Source organism: Protopterus annectens, chromosome 7.part0 (genome assembly GCF_019279795.1).
Source record: "Protopterus annectens isolate FY-2018-M chromosome 7.part0, PAN1.0, whole genome shotgun sequence".
Taxonomy (NCBI): domain Eukaryota; kingdom Metazoa; phylum Chordata; order Ceratodontiformes; family Protopteridae; genus Protopterus; species Protopterus annectens.
In genome coordinates, this window is record NC_056739.1 from 1,996,292,363 (window position 1) to 1,996,319,840 (window position 27,478).

At 42.9% G+C, this 27,478-nt stretch overlaps 1 protein-coding gene across 3 annotated transcripts in view; it reads right to left on the bottom strand.

Moving 5' to 3' along the window:
• HMCES (5-hydroxymethylcytosine binding, ES cell specific) overlaps nucleotides 1-27,478 on the bottom strand; it is a 749,892-nt gene that overhangs the window by 509,637 nt on the left and 212,777 nt on the right. For all 3 annotated transcript variants that reach the window (XM_044078418.1, XM_044078419.1, XM_044078420.1), the window contains exon 3: nucleotides 16,689-16,832. In XM_044078418.1, coding sequence (XP_043934353.1) covers nucleotides 16,689-16,832 — 144 coding nt within the window. The remainder of the gene's footprint in view (nucleotides 1-16,688; nucleotides 16,833-27,478) is intronic.

Here is a 27,478-nt window from a genome sequence, read left to right on the forward strand (position 1 = left end):
TGAGCATGTCCATTTTACTGAGCTAGTCTTAGAACTTGCTGGAATGCTACGGGTTCTCCCTGTCACACCCGCAGGGGCTGCAGCTGCCATGTGCTTAGGCCTGCTTCTGCTAGTCACGTGCTGCATACTGTCTATGTTTGCTTTGCAGCCTCCTGAAACCATGCTTTTATCACTTGCAAGCATACTTGTGTGCCTTTCTGTGAGCTCATGGATTTGAAAAATCTCAATAGCCTTGCTCAATGTGAAGTCACTGTCACGAAGCAAAATCTTTCTCACTGCAGCATTATTAACACCACACACAAACCTGTCCTTTATCAACTTGTCTCTCAAATCTCCAAACCTGCACGTTTTAGCTTTGTTTCTCAAGTCAGTAATGTAAGCTGCAAAAGTTTCTTCTGGCTTTTGGTCTCTTGTATAAAATAAGTGCCTCTCTAATTTAACATTTGTCTGGGGGGTTGCACATTTCTCTAAATTTAAGTTTCAAGCACTCAGTCTTCCCTTAATTCAGCTGGTACCGTACAACAATATGAAGGTTTTCCCCCTCTCCTGCACATACTGCTGGTGCATACACAAATGACTGCCCTCCTTCAATGGCCTCTGACCCTGCTAGGTTAAGAAAAATGAATGCCCTGGTACGTGCATCTTTGTCAGAAAAAGCTGCTTATATGAAAATATTGTATTCCTGCTCAAATACTCTCCAGTTCTCTGCAATATTATGATCAACTACAAGTGGACTTGGTCTGAGAAATGCTTCTGCCGTATTAAAGCACAATAGTGACGGCTTTTGCAATTATGTACGACCATTCACACATATATACATATGCCAAAAAATTCATGCCAGAATTTGTAATTATTCTCAATAGCATAAGAAGTCTCCAAACAACTGAACTCTGCAAAATTATTTGTAAAATAAGTCTCAGTGGCCCAAGAACACTTTTGAAATCACTGTACTTTGCAAAACCACCTCTTAGTGTAAGAAACATTTCAAAATGACTGCATTTTGTGAATAAACTGGGCAGAATAAGTTCAGAGAAAGAAACATCTGAAATGATTACACTTTGCAAATAAATTGTATACAGTACACTGAAGCTCTGCCAAAATGGCTGTACTTTGTTAATTGACTCTGCACAGTCTAAGAAGCACTCTGTAATGATGGCACTCTGCGAATAAATGCACACAGCATAAGAAACTTTTCGAAATGGCTGTATTCTGACTATACTTTACGAAATAGTTGCAATTTGCACAAAATAAACTCTATGGAATAAATGCACATTAATAAAAGCACACACAATAAGCACTTTACACACACTGAGATACTTCGAACAACTTTAGTTACTGTTTGAATAGCTTTGGTCAATGCGAAATAGTAGTTCATGCCCAAACTACAGTCATTTGCCAAAACACATGCAGTCGTCTTGCTTTCTTATACTTAATTTGTCCCTTTTTTGCCCATTTATTACATTCGTTATGCCCATTTAACTTCTTTTTATGCTCATTGTACTTTTCTTGTGCTTATTTTACTCTAAACATGCTCGTTTTGCAACTCTGAACCCCTTATGTACTTTTCTGATAATTTTATCAAATATCGTAATTATAGACATTTCGTTTAATCGGTAATGTGTTTTGTGCCTTTAATTTGATTAATATGTTTTTGCACTATTTGTTTAATTAATAATACGTTCTGTGCCCTATGAATGCTCTGTATTGTTTCTGTTATAAAATAATTTGTGCGAGTTTCGGTTACCTGTAGTTCTGTTATGGCCCTTTTTTATACCCAGTCTGCTCACCATGCCTTCACGGTTAGCTCTGCACCTCTTGGCTTGAAGAAACAGTCTTCTGAATCCCGATTCTGACACCATGTCACTCGTCTGGTCAGGATAAAACAGATGAACAGTTGTGGATTCTGTTCACACAGCTTTATTATATACAAACACATCAAGACTGAGGCTTAGTAACTTAAACTTAGATAAACTTATAACCTGACTGACTACCATACTCATACGTGTTCACACTCTGGCTGCTCTCTCAAAATGGACTTGCTGCCTGCAAGTGCTTGCTATTTATATGCATGTGCCACACTTGGGAATACTTCTTAAGGATATAGCGCGCACACTGTTCTACATCCATTATGACTTTATTTAACATCAAATGATCCTTTGTTCCATATAAAGCTTTCTTTTATTACCACTATTGAGTTTTCTTCTAAATGACTATAAACTCTGTTGGCATCAATTCCAGTATATAGTTTATACATCGTCGGAAGGCAAGTTATTGGTCTATAGTTTTTAGGATAGCTTGCAGGTTTGCTCTTAAATAGGAGTATTGTTTTTCCTGTTGTTAGCCAGGCTGGTGTCTGTTCAGGGTGTGCATATAAATAGTTCTTACTCACGGCTAAATCTTCATGTAAAATGTTAATACTTTTAACAGAAATTAGGTGCTGCATCTGTGCTGCATCTGGGCGGGCGGCCACGGTGGTGCAGCGGTTAGCATTGCCGCCTCACAGCAAAAGGTTCTCTGGTTTGATCCTCAGCTAGGGTGCCTTCTGTGCGGAGTCTGCATGTCCTCCCTGTCGTCGCGTGGGTTTCCTCCGGGTGCTCCGGTTTCTTCCCACATCCCAAAGACATGCTGTAGGTGGATTGGACAGTCTAAATTGGCCCTAGGTGTGAGTGTGCGTGTGTGTGTGCCTTCTGTGGAAGGTTGGGTGCCGGGCTGGCAACTTGACACCTTAAAACTCCACTGCCAATCATGAGCAGACAGGTGATCCGCAGTGGCAACCCCTAACCAGGAAAAGCTGAAAGAAGAAGAAGGTGCTGCATCTGGGCCTGGAGTTTTCAAATTAGCAGCTTTTCTTAACTTTGTCTCAGTCTCTCTAGCAGTTACTTCATCCCATTGCATATTCTGTACATTTGAACTTCTTATTCTTTCTTTTACTTCTATCCATTTAGTATCTTTGTTGTTCCACTGGGTCTTCATAAATATTTCTCCAAAATGTATCTATTTCTTCTTTTTATGGTGGTGTTTCAATTCCTTTTGCCTTGTTTCCCATTCCTCTATAAAACTTTGTCATCAATAAATTATTTTGTACTTTTCCTTTATATTTATCTGCATATATCTTCTATTTTTTTCTGCCTGTGCTGACATTTTTAGTTTATTATTTGTGATAATGCACAACAGATCCTGATCTGTTCTGATACTGTGCATTGCTTTTATCATGTTTATCTTTCTAAGTATTTTTGTTGACCTCTCCCCTCTTCTATACTCTTCTAACAGTGACACTTCTTGTCTTAATTGGTTTATAGATTTCTCTATTCGATAGTTCCATGATGGCATTCAATTTCTCCCCTTTTCTCTTACTACCGTGTATTTTTGTGGTAAGGTTATATCGGTTATCAGTTTAGCTGCACAGTACTATATCCTATTGATTTCTGTTATATCGCATTAATTTCTGTGGACAGTCCACTTCTAACTTTTTGGATTTTGTTGACTTTCTGTAGTTTGTTTATTTCACTAATCTTAATATGTCTGTCCATCTCTATTAAACCAAGCAACTCTTCTCTTAGGTCATTTTCCTGTAAACTGAGAGCATATTCTTTGTTCTCCATTTCCTGTGGGCATTCTATAGGTAGTTCCACAGCATCTTCCTGTGCCACATTCCCTTTGGTTTCATCCTGCATCATCCATTGCTTTTTCATATGGGAACTCACTGGTCTATCACCCCACAACACTGGCTGCATCATAGTTGCCACAATTTCCCGTTCCTCCCCCTGCTGTGCAACTCCAACTGGACATTTGTACTGGCTTTAAATGGAAGGCTCCAAAGTATCTTTGTCTGGGAACTGATGAGATGTTTCCCACTCCACTGGTTTCACTTTAACTTGGGGATCCATTGCTCTATCCTGCTGTGATGTTTTCTGAGTTATTATTTCTACACCAAATCCTTTGCTTTGCAGGTAATCCATAACCTCAGTTTCCAGTTCTTTAACTTCTCTATTACTAATCCTCTTTTCTACTTTTCCTCTTAGTTTTCTTATTTTTTTGTACTGTCAAATTTTTAATGTCTGGATGCATTTGCGTACATTTCTCTTCAAATATGTTTGGTGCTGCTCTTTTTGTTTAGATTAGTTTTGCTTTCTCCTTTACATAAATATTGCACCATATTAAATCTCTTTTTCTTTCCCATGTCCATATTTCTCCTTCAGATGTCTCCTAATCCTCCTGTTTCTCCTTACTTTGGGGACTCGTTGCTCCATCATGCTGTGATGTATCCTGTGTTAAACTTTCTACACTAAATCCTTCACTTTGCAAGTGTTCCATAAGGCCCATGATGATTTTTTTCCATGGCCTTGCAGATGAGGCTGGTTAGACTTATGGGTCTATGGTTCCCAGGGTCAGTTGATGGTCCCCCTTCGTGCAAGGGGATTACTGTTGCTGTTCTCCACTCTGCTGTAACAAAGCCAGTTCTCGGGCTATGGTTAAAAAGAATGTCAAGTGAGTCTGCTAGGTCCCGTTTTAGATTGCTTAATAAGCAACCTGGGATGTTATCTTGTCCCATTTGAAGCAGTGTATTTGACCTTGGAGAGCACAGATATGACCTGATCTCTAGAGATACTAGGAGGAGGACTGCTGTCAGGTAATGCTTTGAGGTATGGCTGGTGGGGACAGCAAGTGAACTTTGCGCCAAATCTGTCAGCTAGCAGTTTGGCAATTTCCACCGGTATACTATGAGTGATACCATCTACTATCAGTGTGGCACATAGCTGGGCATTCCCTTTAACATTTCGGATGTAGTTAAAGAATGCCTTATGATTATACTTAGCTAGGGATGCTACTTCACATTCATAATTTGCTTTAGAGGACTTCACAAGATTTCTGATTTGTTTGTTTAAGCTGTGGAAGGAATTCTTCCTCTGCTAAATCAGTTCCCACTTGTTCTTCGACATCAGTTTCTTCTTTTTGTTACATAACCTGTTTATACTTGAGGTTCAGCAGGGTGGCTTTTTTTTTTTCCGGAGGACCTGGTTTAATCTAGTCAGGCATACATGAGTCTATACAGTTGCCTAAATGTTTATACAGGGCATTGGTGTACACCTCTGCATAGGAGTTATTGTTGGCTATGATTGCAAGGGTATAAAAACTTTATACCATCATTTAGTAGGCTGTAGTTTACTTTGGAAAAGTTTTGTAGTTTTTTTGTTCCTGTCGTGGTGACAGGTTCAATAGTTACTTTTGAATGAGACCGATTTATGGTCCGACCTGGGGGAGGGGGGGTACATGTGAGCCCCTTGTGGGGGAGTACACTATCTGTTCCAGAGCATTTATATTGACAAAGTCCAGGAACCTCTGGGGGAGCATATTTGTGCTCATGTATGTCACCCAGTCAGTGGAAGGATAGTTGAAATCTCCCATGACTAATGTGTTGGGCTCCATGGAGAGGGACTCCAGTAAGTCCAGGTAGGTGGTGTGCTTTTCTTGGTTCATGGTGGGGGATGTATAGCTAGCAATGATGTGGTACTGAATTTTGCCTACAGTTAATTGGACACGGAGTAGTTAGAGAGTCGTACTACATGACCAGTCTTGAGGTGTACTTGGCTTTAATGAAGATGAATACACCTTCATTTTGAGGTCTAAACATGTGGAAGGCATTGTAGCCTTGCATGGCTGGGATGCTCTCTGAGGCCTTGAACCATATCTCAGTGACTGCACAAATGTCACCATCTTCCAAGGTGAGGACTGCTTGCAGGGAAATGTCCTAGCATTAAACTGCAGAACCTTGAGTTTGTCTGGAGTGGATTTTGCTAAATTGGAAATTTTATTTTTTTGACATTGCCTAAAAAAGGCACTATGGGTAGGCAAGTGCCTTTGCCAGTATCCAGCAGCTTATAGGAGACAGGTGCAGACAATCTCTGGCAAAGCAGTGTGGCCTGACGACCATGTCTTCCCAGGCTGACAGATACTGGATCCCTCTGGACTGACACCACAAGCTAAGCCAACTATTAAAGTTGATCATTTTATTTTTGTTTATATTGTGGCATCATCCTGGGTGAAGGTAGAATGCTGCTTAGGGCTAGGGTCATACTTGCCTGAGACACAATCTGAGAGTTCGGTCATCATGTCTCTCTTCATATAGTTCAGCGAGGTAATTCACAAGTCATGCATCCCAACATGGACTACAACAGAATCATAATGGTACTTGTTGAGTGAGTCGAGTGCATGTGTGATTTGATGGAGCCTGTCACCGAACAGGCAGCTGACCGTGACTTTCTCCTTGTCCAGCCCGGTGAAGGGGACATCTGTGTGTTTCACTATGGAGTCACCTATGACCAAAACATTAGGTTTTGAGGTGTGTGGCCTTAGGGGCTTATTTGCAGAGACATTTGTGTATGTATTATTATGCGTAGTGGTTTCTATTTGCATAGTAGCGTGTGCAAGTAGTTTACATTTGGGAGGTCTCTGATCTTTCGGTAGGCTTCTAATGAGTACCTCCACATATGTGGGTTTGTATGTCGTGACCTCATTTTGTATGAGAGGTGAACTGTATGTGCTGACATCCGGTTTGATGTCTGGCTTGTTATTACGTGACAGAATTGATTCCAATTTCATAGTGTAATTACATTTCAGATAGGATCTTTCGGCTTTTTCCCAGTTAGGGGTCACCAAAGCGGAACTCCGGTCCGCTAATGATTGGCAGTAGATTTTTACGTACTGGCTTGCCAGGCCTAATGTACAACCTTCAATGAAGGAACGCCCATTCACGCATGTCGTCACACAGAAGACGCTCTGAGAATCGAACGAGCAACGTCTAACTGTGAGGCGACAACGCTACCGCAGCACCACCACCGCACATTTCAGATAGGATATTTCTTTGTTTTAGGATCAAGTGGTTGTCAGTATACATGAGGCAATTACTACATTGTCTTAGGATGTCCATGTCAATCAGGCTGGCTGGTGAAATGACGGGAAACTGCCTGTCCATTTTAGCAATTTTTTACTGTATGTACTATTAGAAAAGGGAGTGGGCTAGTTTGAGCAGTTTTTGTGCTAGGACTAACAAAAGTGCCTGTACTATTGAAGGCTATGGATGACAAGTGTGGCAACACTGTTCAGTCCACCCATGGTGCAGTAGAGAAGTTTGGGAGGGTTCCATTGACAGATGTCTAGGGAAAAACTGAGTTTCAAAATGATTGCATCTATACAGGGCATACCTAACTCCTGTTGTGTGATGCGCTGCAATGTGCAAATGCGACGCTTAAATACAGGTGAAATTAAAATACTTAAGTTGATCTACCGATAGGAAAGCACACAACTAACCTTCTTCTAGCAATCCCCAGTTGAGTCAAGGCTGGATCCACACTCTTCTGCCACAAGGGTGCAGGGGAGCCCTTAATGTAAGATGGCTGGTTTAGTGCTCAAGTGTATCAATAACATGCTAGATTCAGCAGGTCTTGAATCTAGTATATGCTATCTAGGTTATCAGAACAGTGCAAATCAAGTGCAGAGAAGTGTAAAAAAATACTTAAGAGCCCTTGTGTGCGTTTCTCAGCTCAGACAGACCAGAGAAACACCTACTGCTACCAGATGAACAGTCCCAGTCCTCCCAATGTGAAAGCAAAGTAAAGGAGTGTCTGGAGTGAAATGTTACTACAAACTTAAAGATATAGATACAGCACTACACTTTAAACAGTGTATATAAAAGTGTAAGTATTCAATAAAAGCACTTTGCTTTGAATAAATGAGCCAAGAGCCATTCAATTGTACAAAATTTATAAAGGCACTAAAAAACAAGATAAGCTGATTAATAAGCCCTCCAGTCAATAAAACTACATTCAGAACTCTCAGGTGTTTCCCCAACCTCAACAGATCAGGCTACCTCACAGTGCACTAGGCAGAAAATCTACTGACCTCTTTTGCGTAAAAAAAATTGTTTCCTAGAGAATAAAAATATGCTACTTTATCCAACAGCTAGCTAGATAATGAAGTCAGATCAAGTAGAACAGACAATGTGAAGCAAAATGCACTTTTTCAATATAAAAACAAGGAAAGGCAAATAAATAATTCAGGATATTAACAAAAGTGGAGAAAGGGAGGAGCCTATAAAGCTCAATTTACATTAGGGGTGGGCAGCTTAAAATCACCAGACTTAAAAAGCAGATCAACTAACGTGAGAGTGGGTTGGAAACAACAGTGCTTTAGTTTATGCAGACTTCAAATCTTTTCAAAGACAGAGGTCCACAGTTTCACTGAGTATTTAAGTAGCACTCGAGACAATTTAACTGATGAAAAACGTGAAAAGTACAGCCTAGATAACTTGTGTCCATCTCTCACATAGAACAAAAACACCAGGCCAAGTAGATTTCTTAAAACAGAAAACAAAATGGAGCAGGTACCAGAAAGCATCTCAGTTATGATAAAATACAACAGCACTATTATAGCACATTCTGAGAGACCAACGGCTACTTCGAGAGCACATTTTAAATATGTATCGTTTCAAGATATCTTGGAAGCTGCAACATCCACCAAGCTGTAAACTCAGTCTAGAAGGATTTGTCAAAGCTACAATACAATCCTATAACTGTCCACCATACAAGGGTTACCAAGTTCATCCAAACTTTTATAGTTTACTGAGACAGTGATCCTACCTAAAAAGGCAATACAATTATGTAAGATACCACAATAGTAGGTCTTCAAGGAAAGGTCAGTGTAGCAGTAAAGCTTTGATATACGAAAGCCCACTAGATTACTTTTAGTGGGAAGCCAGGCTTGTTTGTGAAATACTAAAGATAGACACTCATATGGTCGATCACTAGTGTATGACTGCCAGGCTTTTTCCCAGAAGGTTGATTTGCCAGTCTACACCATGGACTTCTCCTTTACCTATGATGGTGCAAACTTGGAGTTAGTCTATATGAACAGCTGAGGTGTGGGTGGTACAGACCCTACACTGGAGAGTGCAGTGGGGATTGCCCACTGCAAAAAAACACTTTTTTTCTGATATTTTTATGTTTCAGAATGCTGTTCACATTCTTGTGGTATCACACATTTGTGAATAAATCATAAATAAACCAAAGTCTTCTCAGAAAGCCTTTTACAGCTACACTTTATTTTATATTATCTTTTTTGTTTTGCAAACACTTGACATTTATCTTCTATAAGCATATGCTCCTAAAGGGCTTAATTCTCAAGAGAATCGATGGAAGCCGTGTTAACTGCATCAGAACCTTAACAGATGCAAGATTAGTGTTAGCCTTCATGGGGAAAACAGTACTGGTGAAAATCAGAATGTGGGTACAGTAGGCTGTCCTCAAAGATGTACTGTTATATTGAGTACATTACACAAAGATACAGCTTTCAGATCAACTCAACATTTTTAATTTATTTATTTTTTGGAGTTTGTTAACCAAGGTGGTGGACTGATACAAAGATCCATTTTTAGCCACAGCCTGGAAGCAGACCTTTCAACTGTCCCTGTTTTGGACGAATAGTCTTATTTTTCAGGTCTGATTTACCCTTTACATGAAGTACCTATTTCTGGAGCTATGTCACTGTTTTCAGGCTTTACTTTCCCTTTACACAATTTTCTGAATCCCTCCTATCATGAGGGATTTCTGAAGCTATCTAGTGCAAAAAAAAAAAAAAAAAACTACACAACTGACATACTAGTAGCAATAATTTAATTTAAAGAAAGAAAAAGGATACAATATTAAATATCCCTTTTTAAGAAGCAAATGCAAATCACCATTAATGGCAGAATTTTGCTAAGTAAATGTTTAGAATATTTGAAGAGTACTGTTGACATACTGGTATCAATTTCTACATGACTTCATAGACTATACTGTTATTCTGCTTGTCTTGTTAGTTTCTTACACTCTTATTATCATGTTTTTCTCACTACTCAGTACCCTGTATAACTTTTATTTCTTCCCAGGACTCTACTGAAAATGGATTCTTCCAAATCAGATTCTCCTGGTCAACAAATACAGATAAAAAATCCCTAGTCTGAGCTGGATAGTACACATGTACTCAGGGGAAAGCATGGACAGGACAGTCTTTCATACAAAGTATCACCAGTGAGCTAGCACTAGGAAACTCAAGGGACCACTCTACTGGTGCAGGCCATATACAAGCATACTCCAGTTGTTTGATAGCAAGAGAGGAAGCAAGAACCCCCTCCCTACCGAGTGTAGCTACCAAAATTACACCAGTTGACTAGCTCTTACTAGTGAAGGAGGAGCTGACAGTATGTGAAAACCACAAAGTTACCTTGAAAACAAACTTACTAGGAGCAGTGTATGACCAATATCTGGCCTCTTCTGTCTCTACTTTTGGTGCTCTAACCCTAGCCTGGGATGTTTGTTTGTGTCTTTCGGCTTTTCTCGGTTAGGGGTCGCCACAGCGGAACTGATTGGCAGTAGAGTTTTACGTGTTGGCTTGCCTGGCCTAACGCACAACCTTCAACGAAGGAACGCCTATTCACGCATGTCGCCACACAGAAGACGCTCTAACTGAGAATCGACTAGCCTGGGATAACTTCTGTAAATTCTTACATTGGCAAACCTTTATCATTCTCAATGGAGTCAAACAAGCCCCAGTCTCCTTCCTCTTAATGTAGGTGGCTGAGCTGCTGAGTTGACCATTTTAAGAAATTTTATTTTATTATAAAATATTTTATTATAAAAATTAAGAAATAAGAAATTTAAGAAATTTAAGAGTTCTTTTGACTGCCATTTATGAAAGTACATCTCATTGTGATTCTCACTCGAAAACAAAAACAGTGCTCAAGGGGAAACAAAATCTGACAGTCATAGAACATTTCCATGACTTTAGCTTTCCCTGCAGTGAATGAAGAAACTTTAAACTTTGGCATGATGAATGTAAGGACAGAGATTCAAACTGTCCGAGTCTACAGATTTTACACAGTCTCTTTTAACAATGTGCTTATATTTTTCCATTATTTGCTTCTCACTTTTTTAATATGCACATCTGAGTAATATCCCATATTCCTACTGGAAAAAGGAAGACTTATGTGCTATTTGGTATTTAAATTTTATGCTAATTAGATGACCCGATTTTTGGCTTGATGCCCCTACTTTTCAAGGGCCTTTATTCATATTTTCAGTGTTGGTATGCTTGGAAGTTGCAAAAGAAACCAAGGTAAGATAGTTCATCTCTTTTAAAACGTAAACCTGACAGCAGTTTCATAACAGATAAGGAGTCAGAATCTCAGCTCTGATAAACATTTTAATATTTCAAGAGCATGCTTTTAAAGACTGGAATCTTTTTTTTTTTTTTTTACCTCAGATTTCAAGCGGACTCCTAATCAAGCGGACTCCTAACAGCTCTTCCTACAAGCAACAGCTTTAAATTGTAGTCTGTTTAACTTCAGACATCACTAGCAGGAATGTTTAGTGATTATCAACATGAATTCAACAGTCAAGATAGCATCCTACTGCAGATATCAAAACTTAATTATCCAAATAAGGGGGGGAAAACACCTCTTTGGGCAAAAGGAAAAACAAAAATGGCCATACTGCAAAGAAAAAATGTGGTAAAATATGACAGGTTTTGGACTTGTCCTGTCACAGTATATGGCCAGAAAGAAATTAACGGAAATTTTATATTGATGAAATAACATTTGGAGGGTCTATATCAGAACAATGAAAGTGCATATGTGCGACTACATAACAGTCGACACATAATACGAGAAACCTGTAAATAGTGAAAAAATTCACGTGGCCGTTCAGAAAAAAAAAAATTAAAAACCATCATTAGGTGGGGGGCTGTGCCCCCAACACCCCCCTAACTAAATATACCAACTCCGAGATCGCACTATAGCGAAGGAAAGGGCAATTCCATGTAGTTGGCCAACTACCTCCTTGCCCTGTGACATATTCATCGAATAGTTTAAATGCGGTTAACCGTAGAAGCGCTTGCTCCCTGATGAAAGATTAATGAGAGGAAGTCTAGGATGGTCGGGATAGGGACAGTAAATGGGTCCAAGCCCTTATCTTCAGCCCAAATGGAAAAACGTTTCCACTTACTGTTGTAAAGTTTTCTGGTAGATGGCTTATGAGCCGCAACCAGAATGGCCTTAACAGGAGATGAGATACTGGGAGTCCTAGCCATTAATGGAACTGGATCAGCCAAGCCGCAAGCTTGAGGCTGACCAGGTTGGGCATTGGGCAATCCGTGGGATGAGAAATCAGTTCTGGACTGGGATCCAGAATCCACGGAGGAGCCACACTGTGAGACCGCAGAAAGGGGAACCAGATCTGCCGAGGCCAGAATGGGGCTATGAGGATAACTCTGCTCCCCAACCGACAGGCTTTCTGAATGAACTTCATCATGAGAGGAAGGGGAGGATAAGCATAAAGGAGCCCGGGAGGCCAAGCATGGACCAGAGCGTCTCTGGGGGTTTCCCCTCTGGGGGGAATTATTGCAAAGTACTCACTGCATTTTGTGTTTAAAGGAGAAGCAAAAAGATTGCAGCAAGGCTGACCCCATTTGTGGAAGATTTGTTTCGCAACAGATGGATTCAGCGACCACTCGTACGGAGTGAGGGGCACCCGACTTAGCTTGTCCGCTAATATGTTGGATCGTCCCAGGATGTGCGTTGCTACCAGAAAGCGGTTGGTGGAGATCGCCCATTTCCAAACTCTCATGGCCTCTCGACACAGGGGGTAAGATCTGGTTCCTCCCTGTTTGTTTATGTACCAGACTACAGACATGTTGTCTGTCTGGATCGCAATAGTCCCCAGGGGAAGAAGGTTGTGGAGGGCTTGCAATGCCAAAAGCACCGCCCTCATCTCTAGGGCACTGATATGCAATGCGGTCTCTAGGGGAGTCCACATGCCTTGAACGGATCTGCCTGAACAATGCTCCCCCCACCCGAGGCGAGAAGCGTCCGTGGTCAACGTGGCTTCAACCAGGGGGATCACAAAGGGCCTCCCTTCTCTGAGTTCCCACGCATGCAACCACCAAAGAAGAGAGTCCCTGCAAACTCTGCTCAGTGGTATGGGCGTGTTCAACAGGTGGAGCAAGAGGGACCATTGGACTTGAAGGGTCCATTGCAATATCCGCATTCGCAGGCGGGCATGGAGGGAAAGACAGATCGCAGCTGCCATAGACCCTAGTGCCCTCAGGACTAACTCCGCTGGAGGAGAAGGGTTCCGTAGAAGGGCTAACACCTGATAAGACAAACTGTTCAGTCTGATTGATGTTAGGGTAGCTCGAAAGATTCGAATATCCAACCTGGCCCCTATGAATTCCAGGGCTTGAGTGGGGCACAGGCAGGACTTCTGCAGGTTTACTGAAATGCCTAGGTTGTGGGCTAGAGTCAGTGCGTAATCTCGCTACTGAGAGCTGATGCCTGTTGGTCGGTAAGGAGCCAGTCGTCTAGGTACGGGAAGACCTGAATGCCCTGAAGTCTCAGGTGGGCAGCAACCACCGCCATGACTTTGGTGAACACTCTGGGGACTGAAGTGAGGCCGAATGGAAGAACCCTGAATTGATAATGACTGTCTCTGAGCCGGAAGCGGAGAAACCTCCTGGATCGTCTGTCCATTAAAATGTGGTAGTACGCATCCTTGAGGTCTATGGAGCACATCCAGTCATTCTCCCGCAAAAGGGGGAGGATAGATTGAAGAGTGACCATCTGGAACTTTTCCTTGGGTGTAAACAGGTTCAGAGCGGAAAGGTCTAAGATGGTTCTGAGGTCCCCCATTTTCTTTGGCACCAAAAAGAACCTTGAGTAATAACCCAATCCGGACTGATCTGGGGGGACGGGCTGGATGGCTCTTTTCCATAGTAGCTTTAAAATTTCTAAAGCCGCCACCTCCCTCTGATCGGGAGGGTACATCGGGGAGGTGTCTGGTTTTGGGGGGAAGATTTAGGAAAGGAATGAAGTAACCTCTGGAAATGATACGGAGCACCCATCGATCCGTTGTAAGGGACTCCCAGTTTGACAGGTGCTCCGTCAACCGCCCCCCGACTACCTCCAGAGAGGGACAATCGGGCAAGCCCTCAGGGCTGTTGCACGGGTCTGTCCGAGAAAGGTTCTCTAAACCCGAAATTACACGGCCCCCCTCTGCCTCTGGGCCGGCGTCCACCTTGTCCTCCTCTGCCTCTAGAGGACGAGTGGTCCGCAGCTGGATGGGATTGCTGAGACTTGCGGAACCACCGCTTCTTTTGTCCCCTCTGATTCCTGGAGAAGGATCTTTGGGGACTAGAGAAGCGGACTCCGACAGAAGACAGCGTCTTCCCGTCCTTTTCGCTTTGGACCAGCGTATCGCGGACGGTCTTGCCGAAAAGAGCAGAACCGTCAAAGGGGGCGTTCGCGAAGGACGCCTTGAAGGGATCCACGAAGTCGCAAAGACAGAGCCAGGCGTGATGTCGTAAGACGACCCCTGCTCCGATGGCTCTAGCGGCTCCCTCCGAAGCATGAGAGGGGAGCAGCATAGACGTATTGGAGATGGATTTCAGAGTGGCCATTCGTGTCGTAAACACATTCCTGTCTCCGACCGACATGGACTCTGGGGGGGGCTGCAGCGTATTCCTTGATCAAGTCTCACTGTAGCCTGATGGTATGTGCCATACAGTTCAGCTCCCTTATAGAAAAGGTCACTGAAGCAAACATCCGCTTCCCAATCCGGTCCAACGCTCGAGATTCTTTATCTGGCGGGTGGACCAGAGAACTCTCCTGAGCGAGTTCTTTCTTGGTGGCTGCCGCCACCAACATGGCATCAACAGGGGATCCTTTGGCCCACGATTGCCTATCTGTGGGGGGGATAAGTATTTTGTTGGGATGCCTAGGTATTGGCTCCACGGTGTCAGGCTCCTTCCACGCCCTGGTGGTAATTAAGTCCACCAGGGGGTCGGCCGGAGGGGATACCCAAGAAGTAGATGGGCCTGCCTCAAACGCCTCCAGGAACATGGATTCATCCAAAGGAGACATCTTCAGGGGGTGACCTTGGGGATCCCTCCCTATCATCTAAGTCCGTGTCAGTGGTAACAGACTCGGGGGAGTCCAGGTTCCTCCTTTTGCACCGACGTTTCCGAGATACCTCCTAGGTGGGGCTATCCGAAGAGGGCTCGTCCACGGGTTGTTGTTCCTCAACAGGAACTAGCTGGAGGGCTTGGGCAGGCTGTCCAGATGGTCGGAAGATGGAAGGCAGACCCTCATACAGTGGGGGTACGGGTGGATCCACAGCCCGAACCGGGGATCTGGAGGATCTCGACAGTACCCTCTCCACTACCTCAAAAGCCGAAGGAGATTCACCCTCGCCAGCCTCTGAGAGCAATCTCCTCGGCTCCGAGGAAGGGATCGGGGTCGGAGCCAAAGCAGTCGGTGCCGAGAGAGAGGTGCGCTCCGAACCCAACAGCTCCAAAGATACAACTCCCTCGGATCCGATGCTCAGCCCTCGGCCCCGAGAGCTCGGATCCGACAAACTCGAGGGCATAGTCGGCGAAGAGACCAGCGCTATCGGCGCCAACAATTCCCTGGTTCCGAATGGGCACGGGTCCGATGACTCCGAGATCCGAAAACGAGTTGGAGAAGGAGTGATCGGGGCAAACATGGGGGCCGCGCTCCCCCCCCCAGAGGGCATCATCTGATCCATATCCGCTTCGGAGATGCTTTTTGTTGACCTGGAAGAGGTAGTCGAGGTGGGATGGGAGGGCCGCCTCGACGACCTCGAGGGAGACCGATCTTCCTCCTCCGGCGAGAAGCTAGGCGAATGGAGCCGAGAGGAGAAGAGTCCGGAGACCCCCGAAGGAGACTTAGTTATTTTAGCTGGCGGAGACGAGGGGTGAGACTCGGTCCGCCTTTTATGGGATCTATGTCCCTCCTTATCCTTGTGCCTCTTCTCCTTAGTTGAGGAGGCACTAGTTTCCCCTTAGCTGAAACCCAAAGTGGTCGAGTCCCGGGTAGAGCTGAGGGAACAGAGGGCGCCGAGGCCGCAGCCGGAGCCCGAACAGGAGAGGAAGAAGAAGCTGACTCCTGGGGGAGCTTTCCCGCCAGGATCAGCTTGTTCTTCCTATCCCGAAGTGCCCGGGGGTTAAAGGCCGCACAGATCTGGCAGGCCTCTGAGAGATGGGCTGCCCCCAGGCACAAAACGCACTGAGTGTGGCCATCAGCTGGGTAAAGCTTGTGGCCACACTCAGTACATTTGGAAAAAATGGCCTTAGGCCCTTCCACCATGTTGAAGCACACACATCCAAACGCTAAGGAGGGAGGGGGAGTGACAAGAAAACTAACTACTGTACCAGTAAAAATTTAAAAAACTAACATAAACAAGGGGGTAGAAGGTTTTACTAGCACACACACTCGATTTTGAAGTTTTTTGGTGAAAAAAGATTGAAAACGATCTCACCCAGCCAGGAGCTCTTCAAAAGTAAAGCTTCTTCAGCCGCGGCAAAAAACGATCTGAGGTAATGTGGTTGGTAGCAAGGGATTATGGGTAGGGGGAGGAGCTAGGAGCTCGGATCTTGGAGCTTGGTAAGCTGCCGGCTCTGATCCGAAGTCGGATCCGATACCCACAGGTTGCAGAGCAAATGAAGTAACTACTTCAGATCAAATATGATCTTGAGCTCAAAAGTGAAAACAATACTGTCAAGAAAAGTAGCTTTCAACCTGATATCTAGGGTTTATCACAATGACAATAAAATGTAAGGCAGTTTAAGTACATACTACATACCTTATAAGACTTCTTCTGCATCATTCCATCACTGCGACAGTTGCTGGTGCTGTACTGCATTTTTGAAGGATCACTTTCCGGGAACCAGGAAGGAATGAGACCCCATCGCATAGCAGTGAGGACACGCTCTGAGCTATCAGCATCCTGAGAAGGAACAGGATAGATGATTAGTTATCTGTTAACCACCTTACCATTTGATCTGAAGAGGGTCTTCTGCAGTGAGTAACTGATGGAATTCCATCTTCTGCTGTCCCCAATTCACCAACATTCATCTCTCTTACCTCATTGCCTAGGGTCCAGGGAACAAATCCAGCAAATATCTCAGCAATCCTGTACTGTAATAGCACAGCAAGTCTAGCCCATGAAACACTCAGAGCCCCACCTAGCAGGCAAGCACAGACTACAAAACTTCTTCTTCTTTCGGCTTTTTCCCCAGTTAGAGGTCGCCATAGCGGATCACCTTGTCTGCTCATGATTGGGAGTGGAGTTTTACGGTGTCGAGTTGCCAGCCCGGCGCCCAACCTTCCACAAAAGGCACACACATGCACACACTCACACCTAGGGCCAATTTTGAGTGTCCAATCCACCTGCAGCATGCCTTTCGGATATGGGAGGAAACCGGAGCACCCGGAGGAAACCCACACGACCACAGGGAGGACATGCAGACTCTGCACAGAAGGCACCCCAGCCGAGGATCGAACCTGAGAACAGCTTGCTGTGAGGTGGCAATGCTAACCACTGCACCACCGTGGCCGCCCCAAGCACAGACTACAAAACAAGAAATAATAGAAACAAAATAAACATTTGCTTGTTTGATGGGCAGGAAACTTTATAAGCAAGCATCCAGATACAAGGAAAATAAGAAAAGGTAATAAACTGCCCATGCAGAAAGACCTCTCAGCAGATCAAATGATACGACAAGTAAACATCTGTACATCTGACTTTGGGGGAGGGGGATCTTTTGCAGTGGGTAACACTTATGAAGAAACCAAACACTGAAAATTAAGTTTCCCAAAGGACTGAAGCGAGAGAATGGACAAAAGATAAGTACTCATAAGGTCAAATCATACAACACAGACATGTCACAGTATGCCAGACTCCTGGAATCAATGCTAAAACAATAATGCTTGGAGAAGGTCACATGCAGCATGCATCGGGTGAAGTTGCTTTTGAAAGTAGCAATCTTCAACTGTTCGTTTACATTCTGTTGAAAAAATTATGCAGTTAGCCAGCTGGATAGAAAGCATTTGCTTCACCACTGCAAATCCTGTTCTCAGGGAGGGGCCTAACATTTGGTATTACTGAACTTCTCTAACTTTTTCAAGCAGAAACTGAGTTGGTGGCACTTGTCCGAGAAATAAAGGTCTCTTTCTCTCCAATTTCTGCCTCTAGTCTGGTTTAAATGGTGGTTCTTTACAACAAGGATGTGATTCCATTCTCCACAGATTTCTTCTTTGAAACCAGTTTAAATACAGCCCCAAGATTACTTTAGGAATAAAATTAGGGTCACTTCTAAGGCTCACCATTTTCTTATGAAAAGTCCAAGTATGGTTCCAAAAGGTTAAAGATTTTAAGTCCAAGATCCTCTGTACACAGGTGAACCAACAAAGTAGAGGTTTGAATGGGAGAGACAGGACAAGGGTTCTGAAATGATAAGCAGAGATGCAGAGCCCCCTTGAAAGTTTTTAACCAGCTGATGCTGGCCAACAGTCTTACCCCTCAAAAGGGCATGCTGTTCAGAGATGTCCAACACATGCACTAAGACCACTGATTAACAGAGACCCAAGTCAATCACATGACTGAGATTAGTCAGGATCAGCTACAAAATGAATAAGACAGCTGGCAAATGATACCTTTCTGCCCAAATGAAGAACCTTTTCCACTCAGACGAATATATTTGACAAATGGAAAGCTTCATGGTAGCTCCATTTAGCTCTGATTATCAGGCAGAAAAAAAGGGAGCTAAATGAAGGTCATACTGTGAAGTAGACTAGACTGTTATTCTAATTGGGTTGGTGGGAGATCCTGTTCTTGCAGAGGATTGAAAATCAGAAACTACACCCTTTTCAGCCATGAGACAAGAAGGATGAGTCGTGGTGTTTCTTCTCAGATTTTTTAATTAAAGCTAGACTCAAAGTGAATACTGGTAAGGTATGCAAGAATCTTCCTTGGCATACAAAGGAGAACGAGTACATCATCAACTCTTCCCTGACCCAATTAAATTGAAAAGACTAGAGATAGGACCACATTCCCTTAAGTCACATGCAGATCCATCTCTGGGGTAACCCAATCCAAAAAGACCTTACCCAGAAATGACTCCTGAATGCTTAACTCCAAAAGAGGCTGGAATGGCAACTTTGATACCCTACCAGCTTTTTCACTTTCCTAGGAATATGAACCTCTATAAAGCTGGATGTTTTCGTCTATGGCCAGAAGCCAGACATGCGCTGCTTCTCTGTAATTAATGTACAATTTTATCTTTTTTTTTTTTGCGCTCAAATACAAAATCAGCGACCAGCTGTCTGACTAGAGCAGGAGCAGCTCTGGTCTCTGTCCTCATTTTAAAGACTTTTAACTAGATGGTCCAAGACTAATCCTCCTTCCTACCCAGTCACTCATCAAGTGTTTTCCAGGTTGGAAGGTATGGAGGGTCTCAAGCTAATTTACAAAGGCCTTCATCAGCCCAAGGGTTTCTCCAAAGATAAAGTCCTTCATACAGGGAGGGCTGCAGAGTACAGTAGGGTAGGTTAGGATGGGAAAAAGTCATTGTCTTTAGAAGTCTCTTTCTGAGGTACAGAGGAAAATAAGAACATCTCTAAGGTTTACAGGTACATTAATACTTAATAAACATACCATCCAGGAGAACACTGAGCAGCCTGGCCAAGTTTCCCCAATTGTGCTACAGTACTGTGTGGTTAAGCGACTTCCTCAGAATCGCATATCTGGAAAAAAGAAAGGCTGAGGAAATCAAACCCTAGACTACAGGAAGCAACTTGACACTTCCCACTAAATAAACTATTTGTGTACATCTAGGGCCTGGCCCCATCCATTGTGTCCTGTTTGTATAGGATTGTCATTTAAGTATCTGGAAAGAAATGTTTACTGCAGCCATCAAAAAGTTACCTATGTCCTTGACTCGTGCATCAGTTTACTTATCAAGTTAAATGCTAAGTAAATGTTTAGAATATTTGAAGAGTACTGTTGACATATTGGTATCAATTTCTACATGACTTCATAGACTATACTGTTATTCTGCTTGTCTTGTTAGTTTCTTACACTCTTATTATCATGTTTTTCTCACTACTCAGTACCTTGTATAACTTTTATTTCTTCCCAGGACTCTACTGAAAATGGATTCTTCCAAATCAGATTCTCCTGGTCAACAAATACAGATAAAAAATCCCTAGTCTGAGCTGGATAGTACACATGTACTCAGGGGGAAAGCATGGACAGGACAGTCTTTCATACAAAGTATCACCAGTGAGCTAGCACTAGGAAACTCAAGGGACTACTCTACTGGTGCAGGCCATATACAAGCATACTCCAGTTGTTTGATAACAAGAGAGGAAGCGAGAACCCCCTCCCTACAGAGTGTAGCTACCAAAATTACACCAGTTCGCTAGCTCTTCCTAGTGAAGGAGGAGCTGACAGTATGTGAAAATCACAAAGTTACCTTGAAAACAAACTTACTAGGAGCAGTGTATGACCAATATCTGGCCTCTTCCCTCTCTACTTTTGGTGCTCTAACCCTAGCCTGGGATGTTTGTTTGTGTCTTTCGGCTTTTGTCGGTTAGGGGTTGCCACAGCGGAACTCCGGTCCACTAATGATTGGCAGAGTTTTACGTGCTGGCTTGCCGGGCCTAACGCACAACCTTCAGCGAAGGAATGCCTATTCACGTATGTCGCCACACAGAATACACTCTAACTGAGAATCGACTAGCCTGGGATAACTTCTGTAAATTCTTACATTGGCAAACCTTTACCATTCTCAATGGAGTCAAACAGGCCCCAGTCTCCTTCCTCTTAATGTAGATGGCTGAGCTGCTGAGTTGACCTTTTTAAGAAATAGAGTTCTTTTTACGGGCAGACTGCCATTTATGAAAGTACATCTCATTGTGATTCTCACTCAAAAACAAAAACAGTGCTCAAGGGGAAACAAAATCTGACAGTCATAGAACATTTCCATGACTTTAGCTTTCCCTGCAGTTAATGAAGAAACTTTAAACTTTGGCATGATGAATGTAAGGACAGAGATTCAAACTGTCCGAGTTGCAAGAACAGAGTACTGCACAGGCTAGACTCTCTCTCCTAGACCAGCACATGATTCCATGATATGGGCAGACAGATGCAAGTTTCCAAGCGTCGTTAAAACAGAAAAACACAGAAGAGGACATTACAACAGTTATTCACTACAGAAGGCACCTGAAGTCAGATAGTACTGCTTATAGTTATCAAGTCTTACCTTTGTGTGCACCGCTGTACATTTTCAACTTTTTGGAAGACAGTAGCATTTAAACAATTAAATATTTTGATATAAGAGGACACCCTGTAACTTGATTAGTACTAACTGCTCAGCACAGGAACATCACCTGATGTGTTACAGCTATTTTCTTTTTCCATCTAGTATTTCATAAATTAATTAGACAGAAGCAGTTATATAACTCTTTTCTGGCCCATTCCACCAAGACCATCAATCCCCAACTATATTTTAACAGAACTTGGCTTCCAACCAGCTTGTTTAAAAGGCTAGAGAATTCCATGATGAAACTAAATATAACTTTTTTTTTTCATTTTATATCTAGATATTCTATGCTATACAAACTATCCAAATCATACTATTTATTATATGTTAATTTCTTATACCCCAAAATAGTTGTCAAGGGCACTGCCAACAGCTCGGAGATGATTTTGTTTTTTCAGTCTCTTCTTAGGATTCACAGAATGCAGTTTGTTTCACAGTCGACACAAGGAAGAGTCCTCTCCACTTTGTTACACTGTCTGGTACTATGATTTGTTAGTTTCTTAGAATGAACTATTGTCCAAACTGCTAAAAGTCTAGCATCTCGGCTTATTGATCAATTACTTAAAGTACAGTTGTGTACACTTACCATAAATGTAGATGTTCGAGTGTATTCACTGTTGCAGTCATTACATTTGGGTAATCTGCTCACAGGTTGCCCTCAGTCGGCCTGATTAACAAAGTCTTGGGTCCTGCGTCGGTTGCTGTCCCTTCTTCCATGACGTCAGGTTGTCAGGGGAATAAAATATGCAGCCGACGCCATTTTCATCAGTTTTTCTTGCCCCAGATGTCAGGTGCCCCCCAAATGGGGAGCAAAATATATATATATATATATATATATATATATATATATATATATATATATATGCATGTAATTTAGAACACAAAAAAATATATCTCCAAATAAAAGCAAATACAACAAAAAGGCTTTTAAGCATAGTAAAAGAAAGAAGAGGTATAACAAGAGAAGTAGGGGGCTGGCGGGTGGGTAACCAGGACTGCAACAGTGAATACCCTCGAAAATCTACATTTATGGTAAGTGTACACAACTGTACTATGTTCTTTGTGTTTCACTGTTGCAGTCATTACATTTGGGTAGAATCCCAAAACTATGGTTGGGAGGATGGAATTATACAGCATTAGGAGCAGCTATAAGGCCCTGCAGGACAGCAGTGGCAAAGCCTGCTTTGGATTTAATGAAGAGAGGTAAATGGTAATGTTTGGTGAATGTATGAACTGAGCTCCAGGTAGCAAGCTTCTAGTATGTCTCTGGTAGGAACCCCTCTGAGAAAGGCTGCAGAAGTAGATGCAGCCCTGGTGGAATGGGATCTGATCCCCTTGGGAACAGGTTTAGCACGATGCATGTAGCAGAAACAAATACAATGGCTTATCCATTTTGAAATAGTCTGCTTTGAAATAGCCTTTCCCTCTGCTCCTGCAGCAAATGCCACCAGTAGTTGCTCAGATTTTCTTAGAGATTTTGTCCTGTTTAAGTAGAATCTTAGTTGTCTGTGTACATCCAATGAATGCAGAATCCGCTCTCCCTTATTCTGTGGATTTGGGAAAAAGGTTGGCAGATGAATAGTCTGATTAAGAGCCACACTAGATACCACCTTAGGCATAAAGGATGGATTGGTTCTGAGCGACACCCTGTCTGGGTAGAAAATAATAAAAGGCTCCACTATCATGAGAGCCTGTAGTTCTGAAATCCTTCTAGCTGAAGTGACTGCTAAATGAAAATGGGGCCAAGCCTCCTCCAGCTTCCTTCCTACCCCCACAGGAGTTCCCCAAGGGTCCATACTTGGTCCTCTGCTATTCAACATCTTCATAAACGACTTCCACAAAGCTATTCCCAATACCAAAATTGTCCAATACGCAGATGACTCTACTTTGATCTGCTATGCCCCTAACCTTACAGAACTCAAATCTCTAACCCAAACCGCCTTCTCAACCACTGAAAAATGGATGCACCAAAACCACCTCTCACTAAATGCTAACAAAACTAAGATTCTCCTATTCACTCACTCTAAATCCACCCCCTCTGTCAAAAACTCATTTCAAATTACAAGCCTTAACAACTCCATCATTGACATCGTTCCCTCTGCAAAACTCCTAGTGGTCACCATTGATGAACACTTAAAATTCAATACCCACATCCAACTTACCATTAAAAAAACCCACATAAAACTTGGCCTACTATATAGAAATAATCAATTTCTCTCCCCCTCTACTAGACAGACCTTGGCCACTACCTATCTCCTCCCATATCTTCTATATGGTGCTCCTCTACTTACAAATCTATCACCCACCCTAACCACCAAACTGGAAATATGCGACAATAAAATCTCCAAATTCGCCACCAAGTCAAATTCCCTCTCTCATCACTGCACCTCCCTTCAAACTTTAAATTGGCTTGAACTCCCTAATCAACTAGACTACCTCCAAATTGTCTCAGCCCACAAACTTATATTCCAACCTAGCAGCTGCCATGCACTATCAAATATTCTTCAACCTTATACCCCCCAAACCCCTCAGATCTTCCCACCAAAATCTTATTTCCGTCCACAAATCTAAGCGCTCAGCTGGTCAGATTCTAATCTCCTTTACCCTAGCTAAAAAATGGAATGTCCTGCCCGCTACACTAAAGACATGTGACAACCTACACTCCTTCAAAACTCAACTCCACTGCTACCTGCAAACTCAAAGAAAATGCAACTGTACTCTTCATTCTATACCTCCCCTCCTCCTTTGCTCCTGGCTAAACTTCATACCCCTCTATTCTGCCACTTACTCACACATTGTTGTTATAACTAACAAACCTTTTTCTTTTTTTTCAACCTATGTTCTATGCCTTTCACCCTCCAGGACAATTCCTCTTGAAAATCCTAATAGCTTGTTTTTTAAATGAATTCATACATGTTTTTCTAACTGTTTTGTGGAATTCCCACCTATTTTTGATTGTAATAACAGTTCAGTGTATTTTTACTATTATCTTTCATTATGTGACTTACCATTGTACTGTGGAGCTTTTCTCCCCGGGCCTCCACTGAAAACGGGCTCTCAAGCCCAGTGGACCTCCTCGGTCACCAAACTGAAATAAAATAAAATAAATAAAAGCTGTCTTCCAAGAGAGAAATTTTATGTCTGCAGTAGCAGCTGGCTCAAAAGGAGGTAGGGCGAGTTTTTCCAACACAAAATTGAGGTCCCATGCTGGAGTTGGTGCTCTCCTGGGAGGTCTCAAATTTTTGGCCTCTCTGAGATACTGCTTTAGCAGGGGATGAGAAAAGAGGGGAGGCTCTGTGTTGTAATGAGCTGAAATGGCAGATGCATGGATTTTTATGGAAGAGAAAGATAGGCCCTTGTGAAGCATCTAAGTTAAATACTGCAGAATCTGAGGAATATTGGGCATTGCTGTGTTTATTCATTGTGCCTGATTCCAGGCACAGAATCTTTTCCATTTATCAGCATAAGATTTTCTAGTACTAGGCCTTTTAGCCTCCAAAATGACATCCATCACAGGTTTGCTGAGAGATGTAACTGGTGAAATTAGTTGATTAGTCATGCTGCAAGATTCAGAGTTTAGAGATGAGTGTGCAGAATTTGATAGTTCTGCTGAGACAGTAGATAAGGTGTCTGAGGCAGGTACAACGGAGGAAGGTGTGACATATTGCATAGGAGCGGGTACCAGTGTTGGCGAGGCCAGTCTGGAGCAATCAGAATAAATTTTGGGCTTTCCTGTTTGACTTTTAGTAATACCTTGGAGAGCAAAGGCAGAAGGGGAAAGGCATAGACTGATAGGTTTTTCCAGCTGAAGGATAGAGCATCCACTTTCCAAGCTTTTTTGTAATGGCTTCTTGTGCAGAATTTATCCAACTGATAGTTTTGGGGTGAGGCAAAAAGATCTATGTCTGGGCTCCCCCATTTGCATGTCAACATACTGAAGATTTGTGGATCCAGTTTCCATTTGTGTGGGTCCATAAGATTTCTGCTTAGTTCGTCTGCCAGAGTATTTTGCTTTCCTGGCAGGAATTGAGCTTGTAGATGTATTTGGTGAGTCAAGGCTGTGTTCCACAAAGCCATGGCTAGTCTGCAAAGGGGGTAGGAATGGGTACCCCCCTGCTTGTTTATGTACCACATGACTGTGGTGTTGTCCGTCTTTATCAGTAGTTGTCCTGGATGAAGAAAGTCCTTGAAGGCTGTCATAGCATTCTGTACAGCTAGCATCTCTTTCTGGTTGATATGCAGATGCATTTGATTTGTGCTCCATTCGCCCTGAATGCATAGATGTGCCCCCCAAGCATAATCTGATGCATCTGTAGTCAGGGTTTGGTTGGCAGGGGGTGGAATGAATGACAGTCCCCTGTTTTGGTGACAGGCCTCTGCCCACCATAGGAACTCTTGCTGCAGGCAAGGAATTATAGGAATCATTATTTCCAGGCTGTGACAATGTTGACTCCATAAGCTTTTTAGGTACCATTGAAGTTTCCTCATATGCAGTCTTGCATATGGAATTAGTAGAATGCAGGAAGCCATGAACCCCAGGGCCTGTAGAATTTGTCTTGCAGATAACTGGGTTTTTGTGGCCAATTGTTTGAAGTAAGTCATCAATTGGATTTGTTTTTCTGGCGTGAGGTAAGTCATCTGGGCAGCTGTATTCAAGCTTGCACCCAGGAATGTAATTCTTTGAGAGGGTACCAGTTATGATTTATTTTCATTTATGGTGTACCCTAGGCAAGTTAGAAGCCTTTTTACAAATGCCAGATGCTGTAGAAGAGTGTCCTTGTTTTCTGCCTGAATTAGACAATCGCCCAGATAGGGATAAATTTGAATGTTTCTTTGTCTGCAAAATGCAATTACTGGTGCCAGGCCCTTTGTGAAGACCCTGGGCACAGTAGATAAGCCAAAGGGCAGTGCAGAGAACTGGTAATGCAAATAGCCTGCTTTGAAGCGGAGGTATCTTCTGCAAGATTCCCTGATTGGGATATGCAGGTAAGCCTCTTTTAAGTCTAGAGTTACCAACCAGGTATCCTTGCCTAGCATAGGCAGTAACTGTTGTAGAGTCAGCATCTTGAATTTTGGAATGTCCAGAAATGTATTTAGAATGGATAAGTCCAGAATTGGACACCATGATTTGTCCTCTGCCCACTAATTTGGTGGCAGATCTGGCCATCCGTTTGGGATTGGCAACATGTGGAAATGAAATCTCTATCCCTGGGATACTATAATTAAAACCCACTTGTCCTGGGTAATAACATGCCAATTAATTGGATTTGTTTTTCTGGCGTGAGGTAAGTCATCTGGGCAGCTGTATTCAAGCTTGCACCCAGGAATGTAATTCTTTGAGAGGGTACCAGTTATGATTTATTTTCATTTATGGTGTACCCTAGGCAAGTTAGAAGCCTTTTTACAAATGCCAGATGCTGTAGAAGAGTGTCCTTGTTTTCTGCCTGAATTAGACAATCGCCCAGATAGGGATAAATTTGAATGTTTCTTTGTCTGCAAAATGCAATTACTGGTGCCAGGCCCTTTGTGAAGACCCTGGGCACAGTAGATAAGCCAAAGGGCAGTGCAGAGAACTGGTAATGCAAATAGCCTGCTTTGAAGCGGAGGTATCTTCTGCAAGATTCCCTGATTGGGATATGCAGGTAAGCCTCTTTTAAGTCTAGAGTTACCAACCAGGTATCCTTGCCTAGCATAGGCAGTAACTGTTGTAGAGTCAGCATCTTGAATTTTGGAATGTCCAGAAATGTATTTAGAATGGATAAGTCCAGAATTGGACGCCATGATTTGTCCTCTGCCCACTGATTTGGTGGCAGATCTGGCCATCCGTTTGGGATTGGCAACATGTGGAAATGAAATCTGTATCCCTGGGATACTATAATTAAAACCCACTTGTCCTGGGTAATAACATGCCAATTTTGTGCATGAAGTGCTAGTTTTCCCCCAAAGGGGCTGCCAAAAGATAAGTGCTTGGAGATGGCAGAGGAAAGTCATTCGGACTGTTTACCGTAGGGAGGTGCCTTGCTACTTCCAGATTTGGAGGTGGAGGCACCCCATTGTTTTCATCTGTAAGTTCCTTGTGACTGAAACCTGGAGCCTTTAGAGTGTCTGGGTTTGAGCTGAGTGGCTCTGGTGGGTACTGGAAAGGATCAATTCTTAGGCCAGTGCCTACTGAACCTGGGTGGCTGCACTTGTAGGAAATATTTTACAGTTTGCATAGATTTAGCTTTGTCTTCCATCTTTTTCAAAACCTCTTCTGCCTTATTACCAA